The 10,523-nt window shown below is 39.7% G+C and overlaps 1 protein-coding gene across 2 annotated transcripts; it reads left to right on the top strand.

Moving 5' to 3' along the window:
• Positions 1 to 127: 127 nt before the first annotated feature.
• prrt2 (proline-rich transmembrane protein 2) lies at positions 128 to 7,882 on the top strand. 2 transcript variants are annotated; one of them, XM_084740312.1, is made up of 5 exons: positions 138 to 554; positions 2,453 to 2,749; positions 2,930 to 3,225; positions 4,749 to 4,878; positions 7,145 to 7,882. In XM_084740312.1, the coding sequence occupies exons 2-5, from the start codon at positions 2,518 to 2,520 to the stop codon at positions 7,159 to 7,161; spliced, it is 675 nt and encodes a 224-aa protein (XP_084596438.1). In that variant the 5' UTR covers positions 138 to 554; positions 2,453 to 2,517; the 3' UTR covers positions 7,162 to 7,882. The 2 variants fall into 2 exon arrangements, with proteins under 2 accessions (XP_084596437.1, XP_084596438.1); XM_084740311.1 differs by lacking the exon at positions 7,145 to 7,882 and having other exon boundaries at positions 128 to 554; positions 4,749 to 5,723.
• The last annotated feature ends 2,641 nt before the right edge of the window (positions 7,883 to 10,523 follow it).

Genomic DNA, 10,523 nt, shown 5'->3' on the forward strand with positions numbered 1-10,523 from the left:
ATTGTCAACTGTTTCTGGTTTGAACACATAATTGGGCTCATTTGTGAACTCTTGTCCTCTGCGAGGCGGAGACAGGAGGACACTCTGCATCACAGTCTACTGTTCTGCAGAATCACTGGACAAATATTCAGTGTTAGAAGCTATTTTTGTGGCGGGGGGGTGAGAAAGAGGAGGATGCTATAATCCAGCGCTCCCTCCTCCTCCTCCTTCTCCCACATCACGTAGTCTGGTAGATTTCACTTTTCATTTCACACACACCCCTCCTCCCTGATCCACCCTGCCATCCAACAGGAGACTCCCTCTCCATCCATCCATCCCAACGGCGCACTACGCTACCGAAGCGCACTCTCGTTTCTCCAGTTTTTCACGGGATATTCTCGGGGTTTTTTTTGTTTTGTTTTTTTTTGTTTTTGTCGAAACGGCGCATGTTTGCAGGCATATTTCAGCTGCAGAGGAGATGTTTGGTCGTGTCTGATGCTGATTGTGTGTTTTTTCCCCTGAGAATATCGTTACCACGATGCCAAATCCAGGGACGCTCCGGCTGGATTAAAAAGGTCAGTTTGAGTTATCTCCATAGCCACCTTATTTCCCTCCTGTATAATCGTGTATTGTATTACAATTAAGTCATAGTTTGCTTTAAATGCAAGCTCAGCTGCATGTTATTTTTCTGCTTATCATCGCACTGAAGCAGCTCACATCCACTGAATCCAAATCACCACCAGCAGCAGCAGCAGGCTAATTAATAAACACCCCTCCTCCTTCACTCGTCCACCCGACTATCTTTCCTTTGTCTTCCTCCTTTCTCTGCTCTGTCCTTTTACCTTTTGTTTTACCTTCACCAACCTGGCCACCATATGCTAGTTAGCGCCTGTGTACACATGAAGGAATAATGGTATGTACACACCTGCGCGGAGACCATGGCCGCCACTATCCTTTCAAAGGAACCTGCCTCCATCTGCCATGCCTTTGTACTCCTCATGTCATTGTGACCTGCTTTTTTTTGTGTTACCTGATATAGCCAGTCATCTGCTATTTTAATAAGAGCCCCGAGGCCTGATTTACAGTGAGACATGCGTGTTTTTTTATGTTTGCCTCGAGTCTGTTTATTTACACTTGAATAGACAGAAGGAATGATTTAAATATATATATATATAAAAAAGGATAAATGTTATCTGAAGTCAGAGTGGATTATAAAGAGGCTTATCGTGATATTGAGCCTGGATCCAAACTGTAAATCGGCTAAAGCTGAATGTGTTTTGGGACTGTATAACAGTTGTTACAGTGAGAAGCAAGTGCTGAACCTTGGACATCCCCTTGACTTATAAAAAAACTGCAGTATCCTTCCCCCAATACTTCTAACTAACACCACATTACTGAATGATAATTTCATGCAGTGTATTGTGATTTAAAGCAATGCTTCAGAATGTCACTACTATAATTCTTATTGGACTCGAGCTGAACAGTTAAATAATGCTCAAAATTGATGCAGCAGAACCAGAGATATTGTATTTTGGTATAAGACACATTCCTTCTTCCCTGTCAAAACCAAGTAAACAATAAATTATTTTTTTTTATAGTTTCTTTGGTCAAAACCTGCAACCTGCATTACCCACAATGGACCTCTACCACCAACATTATTTATTTTTGAACCATGAGCTGTGGCTTACTACAACACATTTAACATTTTTTATACATCTACATATAAATGCAGAATCTGTGTGAAAGGGACACAGTTTTAGTAGCCTGTTGGAAGCATTCTGGTTTGTACTGACCAATCATGTTTGACTGAGCTTTGGTTACATGCAGGTAAACAGCCTGCGTGGAGAGCGAAAGAGGTGGAACAATGGCTGAAATGCAATCTTGGGATCTAACACCTACTGCCTAATGATGATTTAGCTTTTTTGCATTTATATACAATTATCTGTTTATAGAGATTAGCCTTCAACTCCCTTCTTGCATCTCAAGTTGTTAATCAGACTGTAAACGCAAGAGGAAGTTTCAGTCTAGGTATCTGTTACCGGGATATCTGCTGGCTTCGCTGGAAGCCTGAAACACTGGCCGCTGCCCTCAGAGGCTAAATAGATGTCAAACAATAGCCAATGGGTTCTGAGATTGATTTACTGTTTCTCTGTTCTGTGTCAAAAGTCAAGTTAGGAGTTACTGGATGCTCACACTACCAATACAAATTAATTCACTAGTAATGAAAACGATCAAGGACTGTTTTGGTTCTCAAAACAGACACATTGATGATTTTAGCTTCTAGTTTAATAAATTTAAACATCTACAGAGAAATGTTGTCCTCATGGTAAACACACCTTTTATCTGATAAAAAAGAAAAAATACAAGCCCCTCCCTTTTCAACCCACCCCAGTTATTTTCCTATGGTTCCTAGCAGATTGGAGTGTGAAGCTTTCTGTTTACCAAGATGGTTAAAAGCATTTTCTGCCCCCAGGTGTAACCACAGGCAGCACACACAGGACTGGACCACAAACAGAGAGGCTTGATTCTGCTGTCAGCATGGCTGTGAACATGATGGCATGTCCTGCCATTTGGCCAGGGGAGGAACAACCGTCGCTGCTGGACCAGGAGGCCTCTCTGGCGAGCCAAGCCCCCCTCTCCGAGTCGTGCCTACCAGTCCGAGGTGAACAACTCATCAGCAGCAGCAGCAGCAGCCCGGCCGGCACACGGCCTCCCCGCAGCAAATCCAAAGGAGAGCTAGTCATAGTCATCAACGAGAAGCTGAAGAACAGTAAGTGACTGAGTTTGACCTCATATTACGGCAGCAGGGTGGTGGAGGGGGGTAAAACAGCTGCTGAGTCAGCTAACCCCGGGCAAGTCAGTTTCCAGTGCACGAAAGAGAGAGAGTGCACACACATCTACCTCTTCCAGCGTGTCAAACATTTCCCCGTCCTTTTCATCCCTTGTGTAGGTAACGGGATCCACCCAGCGCCAGCAGAGAGCACCTCCCCAGTCATCTCCTCTCCTCCCAGAAGACAGCACTCCATCTCTTACCCCCATCACGGCAAGACCAGGAAGGGGAGCAGGGCAAGCTCCATCGGCTACACCGCCTTCTCACCCAGGCCGTCGCTTTCTCGCCACTCCAGCATCGCCACCAACCCGCCCTTGGACCGGACCAAAGTTAAAGACTACCTCCTCCTATCCGTGCTGGCCTGCTTCTGCCCCGTGTGGCCCATCAACATCGTGGGATTTGTCTACTCCATCATGGTAAGAACAAGATTGTTTGTTTGGATTGTTATTTCTGACTGTTCTTATATTTTCAATAATGGTAGATTTGTTGTTTAAAGGTCCAGTGTGTAACATTTATGGAGATTTATGGGGGAAGTATATTTTCAATCGTTGTATAATCACCTAAATATAAGAATTATTGTGTTGTTTGTATCTACAGAGGGCACAGGTCCTCTTCCATGGGGTCCGCCATGTTGCACACTGCTCTGTCACAGCTATATTGGTATAAGCATATGTGCCTGTATGAAAACTGTAGTTTTTAAACACAAAATCATGCAGATTCTTTTTATTTGTTGCTTCTACAGACAGAATTTTCTGTGTATTTTATGCTTTTAAACCTTTTCAGGTTTATATATCTACATTTATTATCTGTTATTTGTGTATAGTTATTTAAAATTATTAAAATACAGTGAAAGTTTAGTGTTTAATCACTCCGATGTCATTTTGGACCATAAAGTTTATTGTTAAAGTTAAAAATAAAATAAAATGTTCACTTCTTAGCTTGCTAAAACAGTACAAGAAACATATACCCTTAGATAATAATATATATATATATCCATACAATATCTATAAAATATACACTATAAAGAATATATTGTAATACATATATAAAAGTATTTACATTATCTACATTATAAATATTTGCAACTGTGAGGTTTTTATGAATTAGAAATGCAGTGAGCTAGCGTACTAGTATGTGCAACATCACTATCCATATAGTTGTATACAAGGCAACATAAATTGCCAGTAATGCACATAAATTTTGATACTGATTCATATACATTTTTTATATTTAAACATCATTTTATCATTATTATTGTTATTTGTTTTGAGATATTTGTGACTGCTGTTAGCATTGATGAACATAAAATTAAACTTTGTGTTTGCTTTTGATACCAAAAAAATTGAGTTTCAGAGACTTTGTTTCCTGCATTTTGGTGACATTTAAAGAATGAACACAACAAAATTATTCCAATAATACTAAAACAGTATTAATGTTACTTTTAATTGTCAGGAAAGAATAAATTCGGCCCTTTAGCGTTAACTCTGTCTTAAACTGATATTTTTTTCTTTTTTTTTTTCATTCACTTATTTTTTGCCTTTGCCCGTAAAAGAAAATTGACCGGCCAGATTTTACAAAATGCTGCTTTCATGTAAGACTTTCTGTAAGAAACAAGAATTCTTATGAAGTCTGGCTTTTAAAGTCTACAGAGCTTATTTTGTATATTCTGTATTCTGTGATGCAAAAATACAGTATTGGTCAGGCCCTACTGTGGATACGGCCTTTTGTGTTTTTGCGGCCGCCATAGTTTCTCCCACATGGTTGGAAGGGGAGGGTGAGGCAACATGTTTGCAATCTCTAAGCTCACCACTTAAAGCCACTAAATCCCACACACTGGTCCTTTAATGGGGACTGAATTTCAGGTTTTTTTGTTGATTTTTTTTAAAATATGCATCCATGTCAGACCCAAGCTAACAGATGGTTCAATCTTCTCCATCAGTCGAAGAACAGTCTCGAGCAGGGAAACCTGGATGGTGCTGTACGTCTGGGACGAGTGGCGAAGATGCTCTCCATGGTGTCACTAGTAGGAGGGACGGTCATTATCATCGCCTGCATTGTCAACCTGGCCAGTGAGTGTCCCAAATCTGACCTTTAAACCTTAACCTCTACCCTCTTTGCCCCCCTGTGTACTGACTTGTCCTCCTGAACTCCTCCTTTTCTGTTTTTTCTTGAATCCTGATCCTCCTGGCCCACAAACCTGCTACTGTCTCTGTTGATCCCATCACAGTACAACATTTAGCTCTGTTTGCACAATCTGACTGTATTCACTGAGATTCTGGCCATCCATGTTTGCACAACATTGCACTAGTTACAATGCCTGCACACGTCTTTATACACTGCAGCACTTTAGCCTGTAGGAACTATGACAGCGCTACACAAAGATCAGAACATATTAATCACATTTGCATCAGTCAAATCTACATTTTATGACATGTTTTTCTCCGTTTGCACGGGTGGCCTCCAGCCTCGAGCTGTAACCGACTGCATGCCTCAGATTGCTGTGTGTGTATCTGTAGAGTGATATGTGTAGTCTGTTGTCTGTTGTATGCCTTGCCCTGTTTGCTTGTACAATATGTGAAGTCTTGTTGTCCCTGTACCATATGTATACATATCTTATATATAATGTATGTCAGTGTGTGAGTTGTTGACATGCTCACAAGACAAATAAATGTACATTTATTGTACCTGGAAAATAAAGGGATTCTGATAACAGATCAGTGATTATTACTTATTAGTGACTTGTAAAGACAGGGAATAGTAATTTGTCATTTTGCAGCATTATATATTTAAAGGGACAGTTGACCCCAAATCAAAAATATATTTTTTTTCTCCTAACTGTAGTGCTGTTTATCCATCTAGATTGTTTTTGTTTGAGTTGTCAAATTTTGGACATATTGTAAATTTGTTGCCAATATAAATATCGGCTATAATATTTGATATGACAGATTGTCAAAGCATTTCATTTGAATTCTCAGGCAAATGCTCTATAAAAGCCAGGGACTAAAGTGTATTTCTCAACAGCAATGTCTCCTCTCAGAAATCATGACCCAGTTACTCAAGATAATCTACAGACCTTATTGTGAGCAGTTTCATATAGGAACTATTTTGTTTCTACTGAACTGCAGCTGCCAACCGAATCACTACATAGAAGTAAGTGTTGATCTATTAGGAATGCAGCTGAATCCAAATATTATTTGGGAAAGTAGTGTAGTAATAATGTAGAATACTGTGTTTTACTTTTATCTAAGTACTTAATTTAATACTACAAGTACAATATTCATCTTCTTAGATATTATAGGCCAGTAATCTGAGATTGAAGAGCACCTAAAGGGTGATGGGACCTAAAGTTTAATGAGACCAGAGAGATAGGAAGTCTTTAAGTGATCTGACATGAACAGGAAGTCAATGAAGTGAAGCTGAGATTGTTGTGAGTTAAATTCTGGCTGCAGCACTCTGAATCATTTGAAGATTTCTGGTACTGACACATCGGATACCAAAGTATTTCAGTAATCAAGTCTGGGTGAAACAAAAGCGTGAATTAAGATATCTGCGTTCCCGTGAACAGTAAGGACCTGATTGGAGCAATGTCCCAATAACATGTTGATCAAAAGAGAGGGTGGGATCAGATGTAACACTAAGACACTTTGACTTTGAAAACTATAGTTATGTAGGCCTCTAGATTTGTAATTTTTAGAATGTAGATTCATGCTTCCTTCTCCATGGTGATATGGTTGGAGGGTGGAACTTGGTAGAAAGAAAGTAGTTCCTTCATGAAACTGCTCACAACAAGGTCTGTGCATTAGCTTGAATAACCAGGTCATGATTTTTGGAAAGAGACGGCTCAAATGTATTTTTTTTTTAACCTTTGGGCACCATAAGCGAAGCGCCATGTAGTTCCATTATATTCAAGAAACGCAGACATGTAGAGATCTCCAAAACTCATCAGCTCACCCCAAACCAATCTAGATGGATAAATAGTTAGAGTAAAAAATATGTTTTTGATTTTCACTTGAACTGTCGCTTTGAATATGAGCATGAAGGGTCAGTCAGTTAAATGATTCTTTGCCTTTTCATTTCAGTTCAAGCAGATCTGTACTTTGTTTTTGAATGCACACAGCCTGTTAGGTCTCATTAAGCAAAGAGATGTCCTAATTATCGTAATGACTGGGAGAGCATTTGTACACACAAGCTGAGTTTAAGGGCTCTGGGACTCGACAATCCTTGTTTTTCTCATTATGTAACTGTCCTCTGTGGTCTGTGAAAGTTTATACATCCATATTAAGTTGCAGTAATATATCACTCTTCAACTAATACGCTTCCTTTTCCTTTTTTTAGTAAATGTGAAAACCTGAGTTTCATCCCAGGATGAAACTGGATATGACAACTGACCGTCTGGCCCGCACCTGCACCACCGTCTTTACCGCCTAGTCATTACCTGGATGTGTGACAAATATGCACCCGATATTACAGTGCTTACTTATATTTCTGTAATCTATATAAATCCCTTTTGCTAATGGAAGAAAATAAAATATGCAAATGCTGCTGCTCTGAATCGGGGAGGGTGGGGGTGGGGGGGTATGTCCGTCTGGTGTTAGATGGAGAAGGGAGTCTAATCAGTCCCTTCGTATTCTGGTCAACGCATTCAGAACGATTCTCGAGAAAGACACAAACTCTCAGAGAAACCCATCATCACCCTGCAGAACTGACTCAGACAAGGTGGACTGGAGCACGGGGGAGACCAGTGGAGATGGTTACAGAACGTGAAACGGGGCGGGATGGCCTCCCAGCTTCAGCGCCAACAAAATGTCCGCCAAAAAGTCCACCCTTCACCGCACCGACAGGACAGCATCAGAGCTTCATCTTGCCGTTAAATCCCCTCGGATACGTGTGGAGAGGCTCTGGGATTTGTGTTGCGTTGGAATCACAGAGCATAAATTCACCCTCACAGAGAAGAAAACACTTTGAATCACTGTTATGTCCTCTTCGTTTTCAGACTCTCTCCTCTCCTCTGTGTGGTTCTCATGACTCCCTGCCATACATCTTGTGTTTGAGAGTGAGCGTACGGGTGGCAAAAAGAGGATGAAAAAGAGGCTTACCAAGGACTAGCTATGGGTGCTAAAATGGAAGGGATTATGGAAAGTCTCACACGGACGGCACAGTCATCACTGCAAGGAAGAAATATGTGCCAAAAAAGAATTTAGAGGCAAAGTTTTCTTGCTTTGTAAAGACCCAACTCTGATCACAGAATTGCTGTTGTAGAGAGGAACATCAAAAATGTTTGTACTCTGCTGCGCTTTTACTGTTTATCTGCTCTACACCACTGACCACTGTGAGCCGGGGGGAAGGGTACATGTTCACTGTAGCAAGATACTTAAATTATGCTATGTCATCTATAACCTCCTCTTTTGATAATGTTTGTAAAACATAATTTTGAAACAGAGAAACCATTTCATAGTGGGATACTCTTGAAGTGCTGTGCCGCAGTTGACGGATGGTGGTAGTGTTGTGTGCATACGGGCATCACTATTTGGTTAACAAATTAAATAGCTTGTTATTGCAGTCAAAGATGTGGCTGCAGCCTCTGTCTGCATCCACAGAGAGCCTGGACTTTCAAACCAAACAAACTGTGGCATTTCTGACCATTGACAAACTCCTTAAACAGCACTGAACACATCGAAGGGATAGTTTGGATTTTTTGAAGTGGAGTTGTATGAGGTACTTATCGTTAGTCAGTCTATTACCTACAGTAGATGGCAGTCGACAAGCCCCCAGTTTGGAGAAGCAGCAGGAGTGCTGGTGTAGGAAGCTAAGTAATGTACTGCTGTGGCCAGGGTCACGAGCTAAATATATTTTTGCCATTTAAAAAAGGTCTGCCTAACAAAAGAAATTGGTTTTCATTGCTGAGACACCCTTTTCTGATGGGAAACCACTATTTTTTATAAGCCAAATGTTGCTCTCTCAAAGCAACGAGACTCCGAGTAATTTTACCTCGCAGAACATGGGAGTTGCTGGTCTACTGCTGCTTAGAACAATTAGTTTAATTGTGTCATTGATTGACTTCGGTATATTAGAAGGATAGTTTGGGTTCAAAAAATGCTACCACCCAAGTTTTGGACAGTCTAATTCAAAAATATTTAAAATGAAAAGTTGTATCAGGTTGGAAATTTACAAGAGTGAAACTCTGATGTCCAAAAGCCAATTCCTAACTTCTAAAAGAAAGCAATATTTGACAATACGAATCACTTTAAATTGTATTTCAGAAATCTGTTGGAAAAAACTGCATAGAGGATCTATGGGCTGTCAAGTTTAATGCATATAATTTAATGATCTCTTGTGGCCAAATTTTAAGCTAAGTGATGGGCTTATATTCAGTGAAAAAGGGCATGTATTCAGGATAATGAGATTTGGAAATAAAACAGTTAATTGATTTTCTAATGCCACCTTCAGATATTTCTATGTGCCACAATAGCACTTTGAGTTAGAATGTCTTCATTTGTGGGCTTTTCCAAGCATATATTGATTTATGTGATTTTGTTGCAATCAAATCAGCATATATGTATTTCTGCCACCCTTTAAAGGCGACATGTCATTCCATGAAAATTTCACTAGATCCATCCCTAAATATTTGGCTTATATATCAGTTGCAAAGTGAAGCGGTGATAATATCTAAATATCTTGAACTGATATTTATTTATTTTTTAGGTGGATGTTTTTTTTAAGGGGCTAAAATACATTTAGTTGCTGACCCTGTCCACAGTGGTTCACAGCGTAGCTTCCTTCACTGGGACCCTCACTGCTTCTCCGAACTGGACCCCACTTCAAAAGACCTGAACAATCCCTTTAAAATATGCCCATTATGTTGTGATACACAGTAGGATGTTTTGATGGTTAGTTTGTAGAACTGGTTCAGGGGACCATGGTTTTATGGGTGTGAGATATGAATAGAGCTAATTTTCAAATCTGGTTGATTGTTTATTATTATTATAGCTCCTGTGTATCCGTAACTAACCTCTAATCTTTATTATCTACCTGTGATTCTCACTGTGATCTGAAACAACTGGGTTTCATCAAGAATGGATCAATTTATCTCCTTATTTATTTACTATATCCTGGATTTTGAATCATGTACAGAAACACTATAATTTCTCATCATGAGTTAACACCTGCAGACAATTTTCTGTAATGATTAATATGGCATTTCTTTCCCTCTGTTAGTACTTAATATGTAAATTTAATTGTAATCAACGGTTGATGTATTCTGCAGATATAAATCTCAATATTGTGATAATTCTCTAGTTGATATGAGTTAGCATTATAAGTAGTTAGGCACAGAAGCTGTCGGCTAGCCTCCTGACAGTCATTGTATCACCACCGGGCTTCTATAATCTTTGTGGTTATTGGCATGTTGTGGATTTTTATTAATGTATGATGATAGAAGTTGAAAAATTACAAAGAAAAGCTGGCACTTGGAATATTATACTTCTGCAGCACATTCATAATAAAGACACAATGCATGCAACATGTTTTCATTGTCGTTCTGCAGAGATAAAGAGCAGCAGTGGAGATTAAAGAGATTTTGTCCTTTGTGGGGAGAGAATGAGTGTCAAAAGTGAGAGATATCCAGAGAGCTTAGTCACTGAGGAGAGATTGGGTTTTTCCGTTTAGCAGATGAGAGGGGGAAAAAAAATAAGAGGAAGTATTAATGCAGTTGTCC

Source organism: Lutjanus erythropterus, chromosome 17, assembly GCF_056507025.1.
Source record: "Lutjanus erythropterus isolate fLutEry1 chromosome 17, fLutEry1.hap2, whole genome shotgun sequence".
Taxonomy (NCBI): domain Eukaryota; kingdom Metazoa; phylum Chordata; class Actinopteri; order Lutjaniformes; family Lutjanidae; genus Lutjanus; species Lutjanus erythropterus.

Excerpts from the sequence above, each read along its gene's own strand:
- prrt2 (XM_084740311.1), top strand. The coding sequence starts at position 2,518 with ATGGCTGTGAACATGATGGCATGTCCTGCCATTTGGCCAGGGGAGGAA. Across the intron at positions 2,750-2,929 it reads CAACGAGAAGCTGAAGAACA|GTAACGGGATCCACCCAGCG; the intron begins GTAAGTGACTGA and ends TCCCTTGTGTAG. Across the intron at positions 3,226-4,748 it reads GATTTGTCTACTCCATCATG|TCGAAGAACAGTCTCGAGCA; the intron begins GTAAGAACAAGA and ends CTTCTCCATCAG.